Below are 24711 nucleotides of genomic sequence, written 5' to 3'. Positions count from 1 at the left end.
GATGGTTTTCCTCCCATAAACAAAGTTTAGCTGGGATCATCATGCTATTCTGGACTCTTATCCCAGGGACGCTTTTTAACGTTTGCAATGGACACCCCGTTTTTGGACTTCAGCAGAGAATACTAAATGACAAATCAAATCCCATCGAGTTCCCCTTTAGGTGGGATGCCCTAGGAATTTGCAAATAGGGGTCCAGAGGAAGCCCCTGGGAGGTGGCTGTCTGGGAGGCGTATGATGGGCACTTTCAATCACAAATGCAGAAGATACATTTAGATTAGGCAAGTGTCATGCAGCCATTTCACAAGAGAAACCCACACAAGGTAGAAAGTATGGTCTCCATCTGTGTTGTCAGAGAGGTGGCAGGGGTGCCAAACCTTTTAAAAAGCAAAGGCCACTTCAGCGACTTGGTAACTGGTCACGAGCCACAATGAGTGGAGCAGGCAGATGACAGGTCCATGTCCACTCTGCATATGCAGGGCAGACACTCCCCAATCTACTTTATGGGCCCTATGATCTGATCTGCCCAGACAGAAGGGGACAGATTCCCTTCTGCTTTTTTTTTTTTAGTGGATCGGATTGGAGGCAAGTGGGTGTAAATGGACACAAGTTTACATCTGCCGCTCCATACAGGTGAATGGTGGCCCGACTGGGTCTGCCTGTCGGTTTTTCAGGCTGCTTTCACACAGATGCACTACGATTTACACACACCGCGGGTGCAGCGCAGTGCACCTGTGGCTTTCCTGCGGGTTAGCTGCACTTTGCCATTATATCTTGCAGATGTGATTTACTTTCTGAAAGTGCACCAAAGCTCCTATATTCAGGAATTTGCTTCCCTTTCAGGAAATGACCCAATCCTGCAGGTAATAACAGAAGTCATTGTTCAGTGCACGATAAATATAATTATATATATTTATTACACACATACACACGTGATTTTTGAATATTAACTGACCTTTAATAATCTTCCATTCAGGAAATGTCCCTTGCTACAAGTATCACTGGCTGTTGCTGTCCCAGGCGCAGTACAATGGTTATCACTCTGCCTGTAGTAGTAGGAGCCGGCGATAATCACATTTTGCCTCCGCAGGCTTACTTCCTCTGGCGCCGGCTCCAGAGGAATAATGATACTATGGGATGGTCGGTCGGGAATCTGATCTGGGTTTGCCAACACGCAAGCAGGAGGTCGCGTGCCAGCGGTTGGGCAGTCCTGCTTTAGAGTCTGTGTCCATTATCTGGATAAGTGTAGGCTCTGACTGTATTTGCCTCACTTACCTCTGTCTGGAACCAATGTTCAGTGGAGTCCGCAAGCTTTTCAGGGTGTACAGGAGAGTTCTCCAACTATGAATCTGCAGACAAAGCGTGCTGTAGCAACAAGAAAGTCCCATGGGGCCCATGTAACTCTGGCTGGAATACAGCTGCCTGTGGGCTGCCACCACCTTGCTGCAAATATTCAGCCAAGAAGGTCTGCTTCACCCAGCCAATTTTGAGATGCACCAAAACTTTGGCGGTCGAAAATGGCATTATCTTAATTTTGCCACTAGAGAAAAAGGTGCAAATAATGGCGCTGAAAACGCATGTGATTTTGCTGCTATTTTATTGCACTTATGGTGTGGGGTCACGTGACTCAAAAATGCCATAAAAAAAAAAAAATTGTAACACGGATGCATTATTGAAGTGTTCTTGCTGCATTTTTTGCTGCTTTTTTTTTAAATGCAGCAAGAAAGATTTTTTTAACACCACAACAGAATTGAAACAGACCAGTGTGAAGACCTGCATAGAATTTAAAGGAATGCATTTTTCTTGCTCTAAAAAGGTGCCAATCATGGCTGACATTATTAGTCACGATATTAAAGTTAACTATAATTCTGTATACAATTTTTTGACTGTGAAATTTGGTTTCAGCCAAGTGCATCCTGAATTTTCAGCCCCAAAATTTCCATTCGGTACACCTCTAATTTTTTTTACCAGGGCACCCCTTCTTGAGGTAGTCCACAGTCAGAGGGTGCTGTGCAGCTGAAAATCAGTGAGGTAACACTGCAGGATGGGCTGAAGAATGTAGTTGAGTTAGCGGGGCTAGGGACCTGGAATCTTATGGTATGCCATCACTCTGCTCCCCCTTCATTATGTCGTCACTTTCACTAGGAAGGGCTTCTATTCCCTCAAAAACGAATTACAGAAAAGCCTGTCAATGTTTGGGTCTTCCTGTGTGCAGCTCAGCCTTACCTGGGTGAGATGTTCACTTCTAGGACCCAAGGCTTTAGATTCTCATCTAGCATAATGTCAAAACCAAAGAGCTCATGACAGCTGCGTGGGTTCTGGGCATACATCTTCACCAGGCTGTTCACATACGGCTCAGACCTAGGAAAAGAAAAGTTTTTTTTACATATTACCAATCAGTAAATAGAACACTATTGTAAAATGTACCCCGGTGTTATAGCATTAGATTAATTTTTTTTTAATACTTACCCTAGGTGGATGAAGCATCGCTCCAATGCTACATTTGTCCCCCGGCGCCTCCACGATCGAGAACCGATCTATCCAACACCGCTGGTTTCCCAGTTCTCAGACCTCCCCGAGCAGAGCGGTGACTGTTAGTCAGCAGCACTCTGGCCCACCGCTCACTGGAGCGATGGGCTGTGGAAGACAAGGCTTAGTGGCTCACCAAGAGGCTGAGCAAGGTGCCGGTCCAGGCATGTGGGCAGATCCCAACTCAATTGTCACGATCCTGCCCAAGCCTGAACTGGCTCTGTGACATCAGCCAACATGAGCTTTGGCTGTACTTCTTTAAGACACAAGTTAAAGTTTGAAAGCATATCAGGAAGGGCAGCACTCCATTCACACCAATGCATTAGAATGCATGTGTTGCAGCATATTTTTGACTAAAAACCCTTTTTACTTTAGGTGTCGTTCATATAAAGTGCCTCCGGAAAGTATTCACAGCATTTACATTTTTCCACATTTTGTTATGTTACAGCCTTATTCCAGAATGGATGAAATTCATTATTTTCCTCAAAGTTCCACGAACAATACCCCATAATGACAATGTGAAAAAAAAGTTTGTTTGAAATCTTTGCATATTTATTAAAAAATAAAAATTCCATGTACATAAGCATTCACAGCCTTTGGCATCATGACACTCACAATTGAGCTCAGGTGCTTCCTATTTCCACTGATCATTCTTCTGATGTTTCTACAACTTGATTGGAGTCCACCTGTGGCAAACTCAGTTGATTGGACATGATTTGGAAAGGCACACACCTGTCTATATAAGGTCCCACGAGTAACAGTGCATGTCAGAGCACAAACCAAGCCATGAAGTCCAAGGAATTGTCTGTAGACCTCAGAGACAGGATTGTATTGAGGCACAGATCTGGGGAAGGGTACAGAAATTTCTACAGCATTGAAGGTCCCAATGAGCACAGTGGCCTCCATCATCCATAAATGGAAGAAGTCTGGAAACACCAGGAATCTTCATAGAGCGGGCCGTCTGGCCAAACTGAGCGATCAGGGGAGAATGGCTTTATTCTGGGGTGTGGCAAAGAACTATGGTCACACTGACAGAGCTCCAGTGTTTCTCCGTGGAGAAAGGAGAACCTTCCAGAAGAACCACCATCTCTGGAGCACTCCACCAATCAGGCCTGTATGGTATAGTGGGCAGATGGAAGCCACTCCTCAGTAAAAAAAAGGCACATGACAGCCCGCCTAGAGCTTGACAAAAGGCACCTGAAGGATCCTGACCATGAGAAAATAAATTCTTTGGTCGGATTAAACAAAGATTGAACTCTTTGGCCTGAATGGCAAGCTTCATGTCTGGAGGAAACCAGGCACCGCTAATCACCTGGCCAATACCATCCCTACAGTGAAGCATGGCGGTGGTGGCAGCATTATGCTGTGGGAAGGTTTTTCAGCAGCAGGAAGTGGGAGACTAGTCTGGATCGAGGGAAATATGAATACAGCAATGTACAGAGACATCCTTGATGAAAACCTGCTCCAGAGCACTCTGAACCTCAGACTGGGGGGGGGGGGAAGGTTTATCTTCCAACAGGACAATGACCCTGAGCACACAGCTAAGATAAAAAAGGAGTGGCTAAGGGATAACTCTGAATGTCCTTGAGTGGCCCAGCCAGAGCCCAGACTTGAATCCAACTGAACATCTCTGTAGAGATCTGAAAATGGCTGTGCACCAAAACTTCTCATACAATCTGATGGAGCTTGAAAGGTCATGCAAAAAAGAATGGGAGAAACTGCCCAAAAAATAGGTGTGCCGAGCTTGTAGCATCATACTCAAAAGACTTGAGGCTGTAACTGGTGCCAAAGGTGCTTTAAAGTATTGAGCAAAGGCTGTGAATGCCTATGTACATGGGATTTTTTTTTAATAAACTTGAAAAGATTTCAAACAAACTTCTTTCACGTTCTCACTATGGGATATTGTTTGTAGAATTTTGAGGAAAATAATGAATTTAATCCATTTGGGAATAAGGCTGTAAGATAAAATGTGGAAAAAGTGAAGTGCTGTGAATACAAATGAGGAGAGTCCAAAGAGAACATTGTGGGGAGCCCCCAAGTTTGTTCCATTAAACCAACCTTTGTCACAGTTTTACCATACAAGAACTCTTGAAATAGCTCAGGTCTATGGAAACAACTGCTTAAAAACGGTTTACTGAAGGTTAGTGGGAAAAATGGCCTTTACATTGGTGGCAATCCCCTTATAGTGGTGGTCAGATTTTCACCTTAACAGGTAAATAAAATTACTCAGCCAATTAGCGCTGGCTCTGGAACTATGAAGGCACAATTAAATAGGAGGTCAAACAGCCACAGTTCAAGGAACCCCCAGTAACTTCTGGAGAACCCCAGAAGTACACAGAACCCTGAATGAGAGCGGCAGGATCTCACAAATAAACTTCTACTGAATTGGCATCAACTTTACTATTTTTTTTGTGTGTGCAGTCAGGAGCGCTCAGCCTGTGGCCCATGGAGCACTCTGATGTGGCCTGTGACCTCAAACCAGGGGAAGCGCATGCCAAGGGTTAGCAACCCATTGATTGCAATCTGGGCTTGCCGATCCGCCAAGAGTGAACTACTATTAGGCAGTTTTCACACTGACACACAGTTGCAGTGTAGTGCACCTGCGGCTTTCCGGTGGGTTAGCTGCACTGAGCCATAGACTATATCCTGTGGGTTTGGTGAGCTTTTAGAAAGTGCACTACACCCACAAGCTATAATAAAAAGGCCTAGGGCAAAGCGCAGCTAAATCACAGGAAAACCACAAGTGCAATGTGTGCTGCACCCATGGCACAGGTAAACTGTGCAATGCATCAGTTAGAAAACAGCCTTACTGGGATCTCAGGACAAAAAAGTGCTTAATTACATTTGTGCTTGGAGGGGTGGTAAAACCTCATAGTTGAGGTGTGTTTTTACCGCACTCTCCCACCAGCCCCACCCTCTGGTGTAGTGCCAGGGGTCGCAATGGTGACCCACTCCTTGCTCCAGGGGGCTTGTACAGCCTCCGTCAAATTCTGTTTTACACTTGGACAGGAGGGGCAGAAAACGGAGGAATGGATCTTCTCCATTTTCCTTCTACAACTGCAGAGAGAGCTGGCTTTTCCTCCCTTAACTCCTGCCGGCATTCAGCGGCTGCAGGAGGAAAATGTTCATTATGCTATTGAAAAAACCCCCCCAAAAACTCAAAATTCTGAACCATTTCATTGTGGCCTGCAAACAGTTACCAAAATCACTAAGCGACTCTCCCTCTTCAAAAAGTTGAGCAACCCCCGTAGTAAGAGAAGTTGGCCCAAGAATTCAAAACTCACGCAATTATTGTCTTTATCACCATTTCTTTGATCTTCTCCCAGATTTTCTCACTGCAGAATCCCTTCTGGTTGAGGTAGGTCCACAATGCCTTGAGTGCCCTGCACAAAGAAAGAGGTTTTTATATCTGCTTTATCATTGTTCAATAAAACTAGAAATAAAACACCACAGCAACGAGAAATAGTGCTGCATTTTAGTTAATCCAAAATGAATACAACCCCCAATCCTATTCCAGCTCCCATACTCCTGCAGGTTAGAAAATAAGCAAAACAATCATATACACAATCATATGCACTTTTATGGCTGACACCAGTCTCCGAGAGTTCTTTGGAACCCCAAGGTTTCTTTAGAGTCGTCTAGAGGGCTCCTAGTGCACTGAGCAATTTCCGCCCCTCAGGAAAGTAACCACTGACACCAGTTACCTTTTTGAGGGGGACAGAATTCTCATTGACCACTAAAGTGTGGACCATTTTTCCCCACTGACCACTAGTGTACTGGGGCTCTTCTTCCAATGATCACCAATGTAAGGCAGCCCTTCTCCAATGACCACCAATGAAAAGGGGTGTTTCTCCATCAATCAAAAATGTAAGTGGATCTGACTCTCCCTGACAACCACTGTAAGAAGGTCCTGCTCTAACTGACCGCCAATGGAAGGGCACACTTCTCCCACTGACCAACAGAATGGTCCAATTTCCACTCCCCACCACTGTAAAGGGACACGTTTCCACTGACCAGCAATGTAATGTGCCATTTAATGTGCTGACCAACATGTGGGGGGACCAGTGGTTAAAAAACAAACAAAAAAAACACAATAATTTTTTGGGGGGTGGTGGCAAACAGTACCACCCAATCCCCCCGGTCAGGTCTGGAGCACTTAGCCCATTTATGGTGGGCAGCGCTTCTCCCGGGCTTCCCCTGCTCTCCAAGGGCATTGAGGTAGCTTCTGTTTCCTCCCTCCCTCCTTGGTGGTAAATTGAGACCCTCCTCTTTTAGGCCAATTGGAAGACAAGTCTCAGACCTGCTTCGGATTGAGGATCAGCGTTTTAATAGTGAATATTAATTCGCTGTTGTAACACCTGCATGAGCTCATGGCGCAATGCTTTGCGCCACGAATCCATCCCATTTTGAAGCCTATTAGAGCCTCTGGCACTTATCAGGTGCAAAAAAAATAAATAAATAAATAAATAAAAAAATCAATCACCAAAGCCGCTGTAATTCATGCACCCAACGTTCTGAAAGGAGCCAGATGCATGAATATGGGGTGGTAGCCGTGGATAGAGGCAGCAGCTCTGGATGGACCGCCACTGGAGGGGACAATTTTCATTGCCGATTTATTTTTTGGTTAATTATAATCCATCATTTAATCAGTTACTGAAATGATTTTGTTGTATGGAACAGCCCTAGGTGTCAAATACAGGAAGCATGCCAAATTTCTTAAGTCTTTTATATATCCTTATACATACAGCTTACCGTTCATGGTAAAGTACTGTGAGGTGTAGATATAATTATTAGCAGGGGGTCCCTGGGACATTAAGGTTACTCCAAGGGCTGCTATGTGGTAAAAAGGGTGGAAAAAGTTGAAATAAACCACTTTTTCCTTTCGTCTTTTACGAATTAAAAAAATATTTAATAACGGATAGATCAGCATGGATGTTGCACCACTTCCTTAAACTAAGGTTCTCTCTAACAAAGCGTCGATTTTGTGCATTGTACTTTGAGTGTTCCTCATCAGTGAAACAAAAACAGGTCTCAAAAAACAAAAGAAAATCAGTTGCCATCATGCCTTCAAAAGACTGTACACCCAAGACAAGGTGGACAAGCGAGGGGTGGGTGAGATTCATTTGAGATGCCATTTTATATGCTCTATTATGTTGTGGTTTCTACTACAGATCACATCATGCAATATGCAGAGCCATTTGACTTTGAAACGCATCAGATACCTATGTGATCTCTGCATGTATAACAAAAAATAAGCATATACAAACTGTATTTTATGATTTTGTATCTACTTTATGTGAACTTTTAATGTTACTTGTACATCACATTTTATGGAATTAAAATAAAAACGTTAATAAAATTTTAAAATAACACTATATTTGAGCCTTTAAAGTCCCATTCAATGGGGGAATTTAACCCTTGACAGTATCAATCTTCGGTAGGTCCCTCAACGGTCAACATTTTTCTCTTAGCATAAGGAAAAATTGTCAGAAGTGATTCATGTAGATAGAGGAAGGAGGCAGCAGACTGAAATTACATTTAATGCTCTGGTTTGAGACAATTACACAATAAAGAGGGATATGCTTTGTTCACATTAAGACATTGTCATTTCACCCACTCAGGGCAACAAAACATATCCCAACACTCGCCAGGCATTTTTCCTAAGCTGGCCCATACATTAGTACAGGGCTCAAAATTTTAAGTCTTGGGCCACTAGCTAGGCCTTGAGTAGTTACTCGTCAGCAGTTGACCCACCCAACCCCTACCCTGCCCCACCCCTAATTCCACCTTTGTAAATTATTTCATGAAATTACACTGTTAAATATTTTATGCAGAAGTTAGAAAAACAAACAACTTCAACAATATTAACATAAAGCATACTTAATTAATCTAACTTATAAATAAAAGGATAAAATATGATTTGGCTACTATAGGCATCAATTGCTTCCTGATGGCGTAAATACTACGAAATGTACGCAGAGGCGAGTCTTGGTCACGTTACTTCCGGTCCCTTTGGTTGTTCCGTGATGGACCGCACGCCAGCTATGAGTGTGAGCCGTGGGACCGTCACATGGCCGATGAAGGGGTCCTGCATGGCTCTGAAACGTCGCCTCTATTTTTTTGATACTATGTGATTAAAAATTTTGGACCCATTGGAGATCCTGGTGTGCTTGTGACACTTCCTTCTCATGATTGCAGTTGGTTCGAGCCGCTGGTCATTTCAGCACCCAATTTAAGATACAACCATTTGGCCAGGTAAATGTGTGTTGGGAGTATTGCACTGACCATTCGATTACCTGACATGCTAACAGCCCCAGTGCCAGGCTAAGGCACTACCAATGTAAGCAGCCATTTGGCATAGTGTTCTATTGCCTTTTTTAAATAAACAGGATTACACTATTGGTTCCCTTTATATATTTATTCAAATATCCCCATCTGTGATCTTTGCGGAGGAGGGGTTGTTTGCTTCTACGGTCTCCACCATTGCAGCAAGCATTTTGCTAAAAGCTCTTTTGACCTGCTTTTTAAGTAAAGGGGTCACTACCATCTGGTAAGCAGAACCCACCTATTGAGAACTTTGGGTGCATCTTTCAGCTGTTGAAGGATTATTCAGAAGAATATTCAGCATAGAAGAGTTATATATTTGTTGGGACTTTGATCAAACCTTTGCAATTTTTATATTGTTACATCCAAAATTTTACAGAAGTCACTTCATATTTATGCTGTGCACTTTATTTTGAGCATCTAAGCGTGGTTCCTTAAGTATTTGGTCACTCAAATTTTGAACAGTTGAATTGTATTTGTTAGTTGAGCGCCCCCAACACCTAATTCACATTAGTGCCTTAAGTAAATATTTTAATGCTATATAAAAAATATAGCATAAAAAAAACCTCCAAAAAAAAAAAAACCCCAATGAATGACCCTTTCAATGATTTAGGATGCAGAGAGAGACTTACAGCAAAGCACAGCACTGGACAGGGGAGAGGGAGCTGCCAAAGTTAACTTTTCCTATAAACAAGCTGGTGTTTGGTTGCCAGCCGGTCAATGCAACCAACCACCAGCTTGGTAATGGGTAAAGTAAACTTTGGCAGCTCCCGTCCAACCCCCCTCCCTGACCCCTCTAGTTTTTTTGCAGACTCCCGCTGTATGCCAGGCCCTGCTATAAGAATGACAGGGGGTGGAGGCTGGGAGGAGAATTGGCTTCTGTTCAACCCTGCCTGCCAAGGGCAGCACCCCCCCCTCCGACGCGGCCCCACACTTGCCCTCAGCTCGTTTCCACCCGCCTAATGCAAGCAGGCGAATGGAAATTTTGAGGGATGCATTAGTAGATCTGCAAATCACCGCTAGAAATGTGATCACTCGAGAATAAAATTTCCATCCTGCTTCTTATGATATTCTTGTCACAGCGGTCAAAAAACCAACGTGGATTTGACCTCACTAATAAACAAACAAGCATACAAAAACTCCTAACAGATCATTTTCAACCAAAATTCTACTACCGTAGTGTATGGCCCGCTTTTAAAGCTGAAACAGGGGAGAACTCTAAGGAAATTAACATTTGCTCTTAGGTTGGACTGAAAGGCTCCTGAATTCCACTTTCATTTGATCACCCTCAAAACTCGTATGACAAATGTGACCCTGGCTCAACGTACCACTTATGTCCTTGGCAAGCTGTTTCATCTGTGTTGGCCTTGTAGTCTACATTTTTCTTATTGACGCTGTAGTTAGTCAAGTGCATGAACTTGTTGCTCAGACTTTTTAAGGAAGACGAATACCTGGGAAGACAGATGGTATAAGGATGGCAAATTATAAAGAGAACTTGGTCTTGGTTAGGTCATGCAATGACCTATAAGTTTCATAATAAAAAAAAAATAAAAAAATCAGGATAGAAGAATGGCACCAAGTCCCCAACTGGTTGAGTACAGATAAATCCAATTTATGGAAATGGAATATGACCAGCCCTGTGTAGTCATACAATGTAAACATTCACTATAAAATTAAATATGCCTTTTACAGAAATACTTGGCAAGAAAAGAGGGGGGGGGGGGGGGGGGAGAGGGAGGGAGGGAATAAAAAAAATTAAATAAAGAAAAAGTCTGTATGTAGATAGGAAACTCCCTTAATAGCTGCCACTTGATCAGAAATGACAGTATGTAAAAGAAAAGAGACCTACTTGCAGCTGGCAAATCGCACCAAGCCATCGGTAAACAGGTACACTCTCAGGGGGTCATAGGACGTCACGTAAACATAAATCCTCAAGTCAAACTTGCTGCCACTAATGAGGTAGGGTTTGTGCAGGTACCTGACAACATACAATGAAAGCCGAATATGCAAATTAGCGATTGTCAACATACAAGGTATAGGTGACCTTAAATGTGGCACCCGATACAGAGGCGCATATATAGTTATTACATGTAATGTTACATAAAAGACTGTCATAAACTGAAGATTTACTAATAAGTGGTGAGAGTAATAGACAGCTAGAGACTAGGCGCATGTTCAATGAAACTGCTAGAACAGGGGTCTCCAAATTTTATAAGCAAAGGGCCAGTTTACTGTCCTTTGGGCTTTTTTTTGGGGGGGGGATGTGGCCAGTGGGAGTAGAAAATATCCCGCCGTCAGTGCTCCATTATTGGTTTTAACTGGAGGATTAATGTCCTGTTTATCAATGAGAACAAGTGTCCCATTGATGGTGTCAGTAGGGGGAATGGCACGCTGTCATTGGTGTCAGCTGGTGGAATAAATAAAAGGCAAGCAAGCAAAGGGCCACATCCGGCCCTCGGGCCGCAGTTTGGAGACCACTGTGCTAGAAATTACTATTATTAAAGGCCCCATTGAAAATCAATGCTCCAACTGCTGGGGCCTGAGGGATGCACTTCAAACACCAAAGGACCACATGTGGTCCTTGTCCGGCAGGTTGGGCACCAAGGATGTAAATCTTCGAATATGGACATTCATATCAGTACAGACTGCAGATCAGTCCAATGAGCTGCTGTTGCATCATATTACTTCCATGATCTGCTATACAAGTACAGAAGAATCTTACTGCCGATTGTAGATTCCTAAACAACAACTCTGGGCGCAAAAAAAAAAAAAAAAGTATCCCAGCTATCCGTTGAAAATGTTAAATTGCTCATTTATGTCTAAGGGGAATAAAACAAAATATACTTACCCAAACCTCCCGGAAGGTAGAAGGTCCCCACAGCTTCTGCAAACCCCACGCTCTAGGATTCTTACATAAGCTAAATCAGAGCTGGGTCCATCGTTGGGGAGCGAAGGATCAGGCAAGTAAAACAATTTCTCCGCTAGACAAAATTAGCTTTACGCTTGCAGTGCTAGCACAGCCCCACTGCAAAGGATCATTTTTATTCTGCCCGGAGTTGGGCTTTAAAAGGCTTATTCAATAAGACAGTGCAAACAGTACTTATGGAGTGATAGGTTGCCATGATACAAGTTGGCAGTGTGTTGCCTACCTTTGTACCAGCAGTGGCCTCTTCTTAGGAAGCTGGCTCCACTTGTGTATAACCTGGATCCCCATTCCTCTGGCCGATGCTGGCTGAGAACAAAAGATACATCAAATTGTAATACAGATCTACAGAATGTATGAAAAATCCAGTGCTTATTGTCAGCCTAAGAGCGTCTGAAGTCATTAGGATCCAAGAGATTTGATTCCCTCCAACTGTAGGACTTACAAGACACCTGTCATGAGAGACACCTGAAGGGTGCCATTGCTGGCCTTTTTCTGAAAAAAAGTCCACTGCTGGACTGCAGTATCAGGGCAATAAAAAATAAAAATAAATAAAAAGTATTGAAGTATCGTAATAAAATCTAAAAAACCTTCATAACAAAGATGAATTTTAGTACAGATACTTTACATTTGTAACAGAAGTATTGATCAATGCTCGTCTGTAGTCATACAAGTAGTGAAACATACTATGATCATGCACATCTACTGCAGGTGGAGCTGTAGATCTGTGTTGTGCTGTAAAACATATTCATGAACTTCAAATTTCTAAACTGTACATGGCAGAGGTGTTCAAAGCTGAACGCAGAGATATGCAAGTATTATCAAATCATACTGTTATGCCATTTCCTCTGGATCTGTGCAGTAATCATATTTGAAATTTTACCTCTGTGCAAAAACTTCCTGTAATAAGGACCGCTCACTGCTGCTCTCTCCCCTTATGCAGGGTGATTGGTCTTCTCCCTGCACCTTCAAGGCCTAGACCCACTGTGTCCATAAGACACAGGAGTGAATATGCACGAGTGCCCCCATAGCATTTGGCTTGCTATGGTGGGCACTGGGCATCGGACCCGAAAAGAGGACCAGGGCTGCTCTGCGCAAAACCATTACAGCGAGCAGGCAAGTATAATGTGTGTTATTTAAAAAATAAATAAAATAAGGTTTACAATCACCTTAATGAATAGAAGAACAGAACAGAGGCTGAAATACATACACCACATCATTAGAGGAGTTGAGTAAAAATTAGGCAATTTTGCAAAATTGACATCAACTTAAAAGTTGAGTTCCACCCAAAAGTGGAACTTCTGCTCACTGTACCCCTCCCCACTTCCAGTGCCACATTTGGCAACTTTCAGGGGGAGTGGGGACAGCATACCTGTCTTTCACAGGTATGCTTTCCCCACTTCTGGGAGCCCCCGCTGAGAGAATTGATGCCACGGCTTGGGCTCCTCCTCCTCGCCGAGCCAGTAGGAGAGAGGAGCCTCGCGCATGCGCCGTAGGGTTCCCGGCATAAGGCTGAAAAGCTACACTGACTGGTTTCCTTACTCGCAAGAGGCGGCATACACCCAACAGCTGATGGAAACATCAGCTGCAGCGCCGACATGGCTGGACTCCAGGATAGGCAAGTGTGATTAAACAAAAAAAGTCAGCAGCTGCTGGCTTTTCATTTTTGCAGCGGTGGGCAGATCTCCGCTTTAATTCCATCCTTTGTGCTTTCACAATATCTGGCTGCATACCGGCTTAACGATCCATTTCTGCCGTGTTCCCCCCTCCTCCCAAGCTTTCTTCAACAGCTTGATATCCTGAGGAAGAACAAATGACTGCGGTAAGAAGTTGAACTCTTTGCGTCCAAAGCGAGCCTGCATCTTTGACAAATTCCTCCAAAGGCGATCCTTCCGGCCAATCTGAAAGGAACCTGGGAAATGATTCAGCTGGAGAGAAAAAACAAAACAAAAAATAAAACGTTTTAAAAAGTACTGTCTAGACTTAGGATTTCTCAACCTTTTGAAAATGGAGGAACCCCTGAAATTACTTTCAGCTCTTAACAGAACTCCAGATAAAATTACAAGAGACATCAGGGTGAACAGTAAATTGTAGATCTAAGAAGAACAATATAGCATACTGAAAATTACAACCCAATTCTAAAAAAAAAAAAAAAAACAAAAAAAAAAAGAAATTATATATAAAATTTCTTCACCAATTTAGGCCAATATGTGTTCTGTTACACATTCTTGGTAAAGAAAATCCCAATAAGTGTATATTGATTGGTTTGCGCAAAAGTTTTGTCTACAAAACTATGGGATATATTTTAATTTTCTTTTTGTACTAGTAATGGTGGCGATCAGTGGCTTATAGAGAAACTGCGATATTGCAGTGAAAATAAATAAATAAAAAGCAGACCACAACCGACACTTTTTGGGGACCAGTGACACTAATACAGTGATCAGCGCTAATATGCTGTCACTGTACTAATGACAATGGCTAGGAAGGGGTTAACTTTAGGGGTGATCAAAAGAATAACTGTGTCTAGCTGTTTTTTTTTTTTTTTTAACTGTGGGGGAGGTGCTTGTACTAGGGGAAGGCATGGATCACAGGATCCATGCCTTCTATACTGAAGGATCGGTGGGTGCCAGTGGACATAGAGTTCGCTGTACCCGATCAACTCCCGGCGTGTATAAAATCAGTGGGAGCGGGCCGCTGATAGCGCACATGCATGCCCCAGAAGTTGCACTTTATCCAAGTTATACAGTCAACTGGAACTGAAAAATAAAACCATAACAGGTAATAACATTAATACATCAACATAATTCAAGGGTGGGATCGTGCTGTCCTGGCAGACCACTGCAAAAGGAGTTAACGGCAAGTCTAACTATGGTTTTCCCCAGTCTTCCAGGACAGCCCTTGAGGAGGATCCCCAAGTACTCACCAGATTAGGGGGGAGGGGCACGTCTTGGAGGACTTTCCTCCCATAAGCCTGATTGGACATTAAGTCTAGTCGATAATGCCTTGTAAAAAGGTAGAAAAGCTTCACCATGTGGCTGCCTTACACATGCTCCGGGGTGGCACCAGCTTTCTGCCCAGGATGCCGAAAGTGCCTTTGTGGAATGGGCTTTAACACCCCCAGGGGGATCTCTATTTGTTGTTCTATACCCTTCTGCAATAGCTAGCCTGATTCACCTAGCTATAGTGACCTTAGAAGCCTTTTGTCCAGGAAAGAGGATAAAAAAAATTATCTGTAATTCTAAATGGTTCGGTTACCTTTAGGTACTCTAGGATACACCGCCTCACATCTAGTAAATGAAATTGTTTCTCTTCCTCGTTTGAGGCGTCCTGACAGAATGAAGGGAGGACAATATTGTGCGACTTATGAAACCTAGATGCCACCTTTGGCAAGAACCCAGGGTCAGTCTTTAGGATGACTCTGACCTCAAGAATCTGAAGGAATGGCTCTCTAATGGAGAGAGCATGGATTTCACCAAACCTAAAAGGGCTGAAGTGATAGCCACGAGCAGCACCATCTTAAATGTGATCAGTTTTAGAGAGGCCTCTGAGACCTGTTCAAAAAGGTGGCCCCACAAAAGCCCTGAGAACGATCAATAGGTCCCCAGGATGGAGTTATATTAACTCTGAACGGTCTGTGTCTAGAGATTGCCTTACAGAACCCAGCGATGAAGGGATATCTGAATCTTAAATGGTACTAGGAGTTAATCGCTTGTCCATCTCTTCTTGGAGAAACTGTGGGATGTTTGTTGTATCCTTGTTTATCTCACCTCGGCTATTCAGCCAGCTATTAAACTTTCTACTGACTTTCCTGTAAATAGCTCAATTGACTGGTTTTCGATTCTGTAGCAAGGTCTGAATCATTTTCTGTTAAGCCTTCAGTCCTCAGAATTTCTTCCTCAGTAACCATATGAAAAGGTTCAGCAAGGCCACTTTTGGATGCAAGAGAGGTCCCTGTGACAGGAGATCTCATCTGCAGGGAAGCCTCAGAGACGGCTGGTCTGTCAACTGTAGTAAAGTTGTGAACCACGGCCTCTTTGGCCAAAATGGTGCCACTAGGATTAAACACGTTTCTTCCGCTAGAAACTTCGCTAGAACCCTCAGGATGAGGTGAAGTGGTGGAAACGCATAGGCCAAGTTGAAGGTCCAGGGAGTCTGTAAAGCATCTACTGCCAAGGGTTGATCTGGGCATAGCGAGCAGAAACTGGGAACTTTTGCACTCTGTTTGCAAATAGGTCCACTTCTGGTTTCCCCCAGTAAGCCGATATGTGGTCGAAAACTTCCCATAGGCAGAGACCACTCTCGATTCAAAACTAGTTGTCGACTCAAGAAATCTGCAGGGCTGTTCTGCTCCCCTTTCATGTGTATTGCAGAGATGGATTCTATATTTGATTCTGCCCATTGAATTATGTGCTTGGCCACCAAAATTAGCCAAGGACTTCTGGTGCCTCCTTGCTTGTTTATATAGGCTACCGCCGTCATATTGTCTGATCGGACTTGTAGATGGTGACCTTGTACTGTGTCCTGAATCGCTAGTAGGGCTCTGAGGATATCGGTTAGTTCCTTCCAATTGGAAGAGAACCGTTTTGTGTCCATCTGCCCTGAGCCCAGCCCGAGTTGAGATGGGCACCCCAACCACAACTGCTCGCATCCGCAGTCAGTGTGGATGTGATAGGCAAGACCCAGAGTACCCCTTTGTTTTTGTTTTTTCCGTGTCCTTCCACCAGAGGGAATGCTTTACCTTGGTGGGGATCAATACATATTCTTCCAGATCCTTGTCTTTTAACTGTTCCAACACAAACCTCTGAAGGTCTCTTTGGTGGAACCTGGCCCATTGTACGGCTAAAATTGCTGCTGTCATAAGTCCTAATTCTGACATCACCTCTCACTGTACATTTGGAGCTAGTTGGAAGAAAGGACATCCTATGCTTCAGATTCAATATCTTTTCTTCCGGCAAGACTATCCTTTGATTTACAGACAGGAACTTGTAGCCCAAATAACAGAATATTCTGCATTGGGGTTGTTTTTGATTTTTGGATTATCCACCCCAACTGACTCAGGCTGAAGTGTGTTAACTCAGTCCTGACAAAGTTGTTTCTCCGAGTGGGACACGAGGAGCAAGTCATCTAGATATGGAATGATCGAGACTGAAGTCTTAATGGAACTAGTGCCACCTCGAGAACCTTGGTAAAAATTCTCAGGGAGGACGACATTCTGAAGGGAAGTGCTCTGCACGGAAAGTGATACATTTTGGTGTCCGAATTGCCATCCGAACAAATTTCTGCCATTTCTGTCTCATTGGGATATGCAGATAGGCAGCCATTAAATCCAGGGTAGCCATAAACACCTCTTTCTGGAGAAGATTCCGTATTGAGTAAATGGACATCCAAAATCTTTTGTATCGCATGGAGAGGTTCAAGGGTCGGAGGTTCATGATTAATCTGAACTTCCCTGACGGGGTTTTCACCACAGACGTGAGAAAAAAAAAAAAAAAAACAACAGTCCCCCTGTTACTGAATAGGGACTGGTGTCAATACCTCTTGAGCCACCATCTCCCCTATTAGTAATGCCCTGGCCTTTTCTGAGTGTCTTGGAAGCTTTGTTTTGACACTTTGGACAGAGGGGCGTCTAGTTTTGGATTTTTATTCCAGACCGCCTCTGGGCTCTTGTCAAAGGGGAATTTTCTTTTTGGAGAATTTGGAAAGAAAAAAAAATAAATAAAAAATAGTTCTTATCCGGTTCGGCCCACTCCTTATGGACACGATCAGAAAGCACGTTATGTATAGGGAATACTTTTGCCCTTTTTCCCCAGGGCCTCATACATCTTGTCATATCTGAACAATTGAACTTCTTCCTCATCAATTTTCAGTGCATCATAAATAACGCTCAACAGCTCATCTACTTCCTCAAGAGACAGCTTGTATTTTGCGGCTTTGTTAGATACAGCCTGATCCTCATCCTGGTCAGAGTCTGCATCAGAGGATTCAGGGCTAACATGGGGCTACGCTTCCTGACTGTACAGGGCTCCCCGAAGCTGGGTGTTGTAAGGTCTTGGTGAAGAGGGAATCGCAGCTGCTCTACTGTTGAAAGCAGATGTGTTTACATCTGAGATTAACTCCCTGAGAGAATATAAAGGCTGATGCCATTTCATCCTTAAAAAAGCTAAGGAATTTAGCCAAGGGAGAGACTGCCTCTGATTTTAGTAAGCCTGCAATACACTTCTGCATAAAGCTTTGTTAGAACATGAAGATAACTTTTTTCCTCAATTAGGGCACTTTTTGCGGTCTGACTTGTCTTTCCTTGGAGCCTCCTTAGCCTGTAAAGAATAGATGATCTCAGCATCAAAAATTATACCCTCTTTAAACACCCGTGCTGCAACTACCAAACTACATATACCCGGGACAGTTAGGTATCCACCACCATGGAGTACTACAAGCCCCAGCCTTACAACTATCAACATGAAAAAAACCTTAGTACAGGGCTTGCCCAGCAGCCTACCTGGATTTGGCTGGTGCCTGCATCCACCAGTGTCCTGGGGATTTGCTTCCATGGTCCCTCCCCTTCCTGCTCCGGATCCCACTGCTAGTCCAGTATTGCTGGTTGGGAATAGTAGGCTCAGCCTGGGCTTCCCCCTTCCTCCTTGCGCCTCTAGAGACCCGAAAGTCTCGGCGCACATTGAGGACGCAGTACCACCAGAAATGATGCAAATGGCGTCTCAACCCCCACCGCAATGCTGAGATGGATGAATCCACCTACAACGCTCCTGGGGGAACCTGCCTCACCTTGCCACTGGAAGGAGGGGGGGGGTGTGTGGTAGTAACAGGTCTGCTCCTATCATGCTGGACGGTACCCAAGCCCTGAAAGAACAAGGTAGGAAACTTCACCGGAGCTGACGGATAGAACCTATTCCCCGTGTGGTCTCCACTCCCTTCAAGCAGACCCTGAGAGATGAAGTGCCTATCTTGGTTCCTGGCAACATGTTCCTCTGACAGAGGAAACAAAATGACTGGTGAGGGACCGCCTTTTGAACTGTGACAATGTGTTTCCTATGGCGATGGGAGCGACTCCATCTCTCAAGAGCTGTCCTGGAAGATGACTGGGGAAAAGAAAATTGGGTAATTTTGAAATTGATGGCACTCTTAAAAAAGTTGGGACAGGGCAACAATAAACTTGCAAAGTAAGTGGTACATTTCTGCAACCAATTAGGTTAAAATCGGCAACAGGTCAGTAACATGACTGGGTATAAAAAGAGCATCTTAGAGAGTCAGTGTCTCAAAAGTATAGATGGGCAGGGGTCTATTAATCTGTGAAAAGCTGCATCTAAAAAGTATATCAACCCATTTCAGAATAATTTTCCTCAACATAAAAAAAATTGCAAAGACTTGAAATATATCATCTACCAGTACATATAGACATCAAAAGATTCAGAGAATTTGGAAAAATCTGTGCAGAAGGGGACAAGGTCGAAAAAAAAAAACACAATGATATTTGGGCCCTCAGATTGTACTGCATTAAAAACCAAGCGGGATTCTGTGATGGACATCAGTGCATGAGCTCAGAAATACTATAAAAAAAAAAAAAAAAAAAAAAATAATAATTCACTGTCATCCAAACATGTAAAGGTAAAGCTCGATCATGCAAAAAAAAAAAAAAAAAAAAAAATCTGAACATGATGCAGAAATGCATCTTTTCTGGGCCAAAGCTCATTTAAAATGGTCTGTTGCAAAGTAGAAAACTGATCTGTGGTCAGACAAATCAGAAGTGGACATTGTTTGGCAGCCACCAGACTAAAGAGGAGAGGGACATTCCGGCTTGTTATCAGTGCTCAATTCAAAAGCCTGCCTCTGATGTATATCTGGAAAGGCACCATGAATGCGGACAGATATCCAGGTTTTTAGAGCAGCATACGCTCCCATCCAGGTGTCTTTCAGGGAAGGACTTACATATTTCAGCAGGACAATGCTAAACCATATACTACATCTATGACAACAGCTTGGCTTCCTAGTAGTTATAGCTCCTGTTGAATGTGACCCATTTAAGTGAACGGGGCCGCTCTGCAAGCGCTACGCAACCATGTTAAGGGGATTCCAGGGTTAAGTATTTTTTTTTTTTTAATTCATACTTACCCAGATGGTTGCAGCATCGGTCCAATGCTGCATCTTCCCCCGCTGGCTCCAACACTGACAGCGCAGCGATCAAACCCTGCCGATCGCTCAGTTCTCAGAGCTCCCTTAGCAAGGAGTCGTTGACTGTCAGTAGCTGACAGCTAGTGTGAACAAAACCTAAAAGTTACAACCTTTACATTTTTCTCTTTTTGGTTTTAACAGCATTGCAAGAACATTACCTTCTGGTATTCCCGGATGCCTTTGAAGGCCGTAGACTTCATGTGATGGCCCCAACAACCCAACCAGTCATGATTCTCTACAGAAAAATGATACCAAATAAAGGCTGTTATCATTGAGTCAACACTTGTAAGAAAGACATCGAACTCCAGGAAAATACAGAACTACCTACAGGTGTGGATAGGATTTCATAAAAAAAAAAAAAAAAAAAATAAAAAAGGAAGAAGGGGGACACAAGTATGGTACTCACTTTTGGTAACACGGAAGTGGGACCGCGCAACAGCTTGTTTCACTATATTTGGTGTCACAGTACTCATTTTCCACTTCAGCAGTTTTCTCTGTGCCCAAGGCAGTAGTTCCACTGGAGAGACAAAGCAATAAGCATGCCTGTAATAGTGACTTCTTCAAATATATGTAAACACCAACAATTTCTGTTAGCTATTTGATCTCTTGATGTTGAACCATTTAAAAGGGTTTTGTAATATTTGAGAAGTAGAACACATTTGCTGATCCTGTCAAAAATGTAGTGAGCCGACGAACTTCCTGTGATTTCTGCCTGTACTGCACCCAGTTACATTGTTCTGATGACTAGAGAACCCCCTTTATGTTATGGACAAGAGGAGTGCAGTAGTCCTGTCTGTTTTCCTGATACAGTACAGTACAGTGAGTGAGGACTGACACACAGGAAGTGTACTACTAGCAGGATCACCAGATGAAAAAGAAAATAATGTAAACGACATCTAATGACAGATAACTTGCAATATATTAATGTGGAACTTTACCCAAGAATTTAGACATTTATGGACATACTGGGATTTCCTTTACTAAAACTGAAGAATGCAAAATATGATGCAGCTCTGCATAGAAGCCAATCAGCTTCCAGGTTTTCCCGTTAAAGCTTAATTGAGCAAGCTGAAGTTAGAAGCCAATTGGGTACCATCCCACAGCTGCACCAGATTTTGCACTCTCCAGTTTTAGTAAAATCAACCCCACTATGTCTTTTCTGCAATGAAGTCTCCTGCTTCTATTTACACTGTGCTGCACATGCAGCCACACTATGATTTTATCAGCCTTGGGTGGCTAACCTATGTCCCTTTGTGTGTGCAAAACCATCTACTAAAATACGCATTTACCACAGGACAAAATTCTCAGAGCACTACAGTTTTTTGTTTAAAGAGAACAAGGTATTTTTTCTTCCCCCAGATACTGTATTGCATCTCTAGGTGAAAACTCGGAGCAAAAAAAAAAAGGAGAGGAAGGAGTCATTACTTCACTCATTTAGCTGAGTGTAAATGCAAAACAAAGATTAATGCAAACTTTGCATTTATTATTTGTCAAAAGGTGAACTTCTCTTTTAATTGAACAAGCTGATGTTGGGAGCCAATTAGTGCAGCTGTACCTGGTAACCAGATTCCGAGTGCTCCAGTTTTTCTAAAGCTCCCCCCAATTAGTGTCGATATCGAAACATTGTATTCGCTAGTAAATACCAACACTCTTTTGCCGATATACATGTTTCAAATTGTGCAATTTTGTTACAAAAACACCACTTGGGCAAAGATTTGTATTCAAGCAGAGTTCCACCCAAAAGTGGAACTTCCGCTGATTTGTCTCCTCCCCCCTTCTGGTGCTACATTTGGTATCTGCCGGGGGGAGTGGATACCCGTCTTAAAGGTTATCATGTTCCTACTTCCAGGAGTCCTGGCCGCTCGGTTCCCTCCTCCTTACCCTGCTGCCGGGCCAGGAGGAAAGAGGAGCTGAACCTCACGCATGTGCAATAGGGTTCCCAGCATGAAGCTGTAAAGCTACACTGCCGGTTTCCCTTACCCGCAATGGCAGCTGCTGGCTTTTAATTTTTGTAGTGGTGGGCAGAACAACACTTTAAGCTGGCTACATATTATACAATTTTCTTGTTCTATTTCCTTTAGTTTTTTTAACAACATGGTTGGTCTTTATTGAGACGACATTTCACAATTAACAGTCTAGATTTACCTTAAACTATGCAGACCAAGGGCCTACCAGATTACATACAAATGGAAAATGTTTAGGTTTGACCTCATATTATATGGTTTTGGTAAATCTAAAGGAAAATTGTACCTGAAAATTCTATAATGTATGGTCAAGCTTTAGTTTTGCATGAATTACGAACTCACAGTTCTGTTGGGAGGCATCCCATTGTGAAAGCAATATGCGCACATCTTACCCTTCTCATCCTGAGTGCCAAAGTAAATTGTCGAAGGCATGTTGGGGAACAGGCTGGGGGTCAAGGCGGGCTTCAGAAGAAGGTCCCCATTTACAGGTGTCTCATCCATATTGTCAGCACATGGTCTAAAAATAAAGATCTGCATTTAAAAATGTTACAAGAGACCAGCCAAATATAATCCGAGTTGTACCACTCATACATTTAGAATTAAACGTATGTATACACACACCTGACAAGATCAGGTAAAGTTTTTTTTGCGACTGCAGAAAAATACATGTTAATCCTGACAGAAATCCAGTGTTCTTATACCCTCCAATGCACTAAACGCTATACGCTAACCATTGGCAATAGGGAGGGTTATAACCCGTCAGTTTATTTTTTTTACCATGCCTGTCCCATTGCAGAAGTTTCCCTTCACTTCCTACCCCATAACCAAACAGGAAGCGAGAGGAAATCTATGTAAATTAAGGGAATCGATTGCGCGCTCCCCCCCTCCCCCCAGGCCCTCAGAACTAGTGTACCCACTCAACAATTTCAGGTCATGTCTTAAACAGGAAGAGGTGTGGCATTGACAGGAAGGGGTGGGTCATATTTAAATTAGGGGGTGCACAAGTCTAGTCAGGCCTAGGGCAGCATAAAACTTAAATACCAAGGTGTCGACACTGCAGCTCCACAGGTACAGTACAGTGAGTATGACCTGTAAGTGTATTACTGGCAGGATCTTCTATTTCCAAGTGAAAATAGAGGGATAAAAAAAAAAAAAAAAAAAAAAAAAAAAAAAGAAGAAGAAGACAGAGAAAGATTATATACAATATATATCTCCCCCTCTCCATATCTCCCCCTCTCCATATCTCCATATCTTTTTTTGCAGGTAAAAAAAAAAAAAAAAAAAAAAAGTGCATTTATAATTTCAGGCATTGCACCCACAATCAGCAAATGGCAGGTGCAATACCAGGATCCTGCAGATTCAGCACACTGTCTTGCCCGTACCTCATATAGGGACAGTTACTGAACAGCAGGAAGTATCAGTGGAGTACCAGAGCTCTCACCAGTGCCCTCGCAGTCCACTGAAAGCTACAAGCAATTGGACTCAGCACCCGACAGTATTTGTAGTCTTTTATTCACAGAACTCTGAAGGATGGACGCAGCCATGTGGGTGGAGACCAGCACAGCCTCGCTGTTTCAGTTGTGACAGCGGGTGTGGAAAGAGAATCTACAGCCTGCTATCACAGGGGTGAGGGATGGTTATGTGTTCCCTCCTAAAAACAGGTGGAACATGCAACATGTTCCAAAAGGTGAACTTACCCTTTAAGTGCATACAATTCATTCACAGGCAACATGTGACGTTCTGATCTCAGTATGCAGCAATAGAGACGAAAAGTGTTGTCAATCATGCCCTTGGGTGGGAGAGCTAAAGATAGCTGAAGCTTTGACCTAGCCTGGCCTGCTATGCACTATAAGACTGTACTTATCAGTGAGGTGAAGCGCGCATCAGTAGGTTGTCCTGCAATTTGGTGCAGTAATGTGTATCCCCTGGTAACAAACATTATACATGCTTAGGTGTTAACCAGCGACAGGAAGAGGTGAAAAGTCTAATTCAAGCAACGTGCAGTTTTGATTATAAGCAAGAGCAGCAGTGAGATTTTTAAAGCAGTGCAAGTGCTGTGAAGACATACACTCAGGTCCATATATATTGGGACAGCAACAATTAAATTTTTTGTCTCTATACACCACCACAATGGATTTGAAATTAAACAAGATGTGCTTTAACTGCACTTTCAGCTTTAATTTGAGGGCATTTACATCCAAATCAGGTGAATGGTGTAGGAATTGCAACAGTTTGTATATATGCCTCCCACTTTTTAAGGGACTAAAAGTAATGGGACAATTAGCTGCTCAGCTGTTCCATGGCCCGGTGTGTTTTATTCCCTCATTATCCCATTTACAGGGAGCAGATAAAAGATCAAGAGTTCATTTCAAGTGTGCCATTTGAATTTGGAATCTGTTGCTGTCAACTCTCAATATGAGATACAAAGAGCTGTCACCATCAGTGAAGCAAGCCAACATTAGGATGAAAAAACAAACTCAGAGATAGCAAAAACATTAGGTGTAGCCAAATCAACTGTTTGGAAAATCCTTAAAAAGAAAACGCAGCAGTGAGCTCAGCAACATCAAAAGACTGGGAAGACCATGAAAAACAACAACTTTGGTGGATGACCAAAGAATTCTTTCCCTGGTGAAGAAAACACCCTTCAAAACAGTTGGCCAGATCAAGAACACTCTCCAGGACGTAGGTGTATGTGTGTCAAAGTCAACAATCGAGAAGACTTCACCAGAGTGAATACAGAGGGTTCACCACAAGATGTAAACCATTGGTGAGCCTCAAAAACAGGAAGGC

The 24711-nt window shown here is 43.1% G+C and overlaps 1 protein-coding gene across 1 annotated transcript in view; it reads right to left on the bottom strand.

Annotated features, from left to right (window-relative positions):
- The window catches only part of TTLL4 (tubulin tyrosine ligase like 4), a 68524-nt gene that overhangs the window by 24193 nt on the left and 19620 nt on the right, over positions 1-24711 (bottom strand). Inside the window, exons 5-13 of the mRNA XM_077447829.1 lie at positions 22314-22438; positions 20364-20474; positions 20116-20192; positions 13507-13701; positions 12000-12082; positions 10700-10828; positions 10179-10301; positions 5811-5909; positions 2224-2358 (exon numbers count right to left, since the gene is read on the bottom strand). Coding sequence (XP_077303955.1) covers positions 2224-2358; positions 5811-5909; positions 10179-10301; positions 10700-10828; positions 12000-12082; positions 13507-13701; positions 20116-20192; positions 20364-20474; positions 22314-22438 — 1077 coding nt within the window. The remainder of the gene's footprint in view (positions 1-2223; positions 2359-5810; positions 5910-10178; positions 10302-10699; positions 10829-11999; positions 12083-13506; positions 13702-20115; positions 20193-20363; positions 20475-22313; positions 22439-24711) is intronic.

Source organism: Lithobates pipiens, unplaced genomic scaffold (assembly GCF_037356315.1).
Source record: "Lithobates pipiens isolate NorthernLeopardFrog02 unplaced genomic scaffold, aLitPip1_a1.2 Scaffold_22, whole genome shotgun sequence".
In the NCBI taxonomy this organism is placed as follows: Eukaryota; Metazoa; Chordata; class Amphibia; order Anura; family Ranidae; genus Lithobates; species Lithobates pipiens.
Note: the sequence above shows the minus strand (reverse complement) of the source record. Positions and strands in the feature narration are given on the sequence as shown.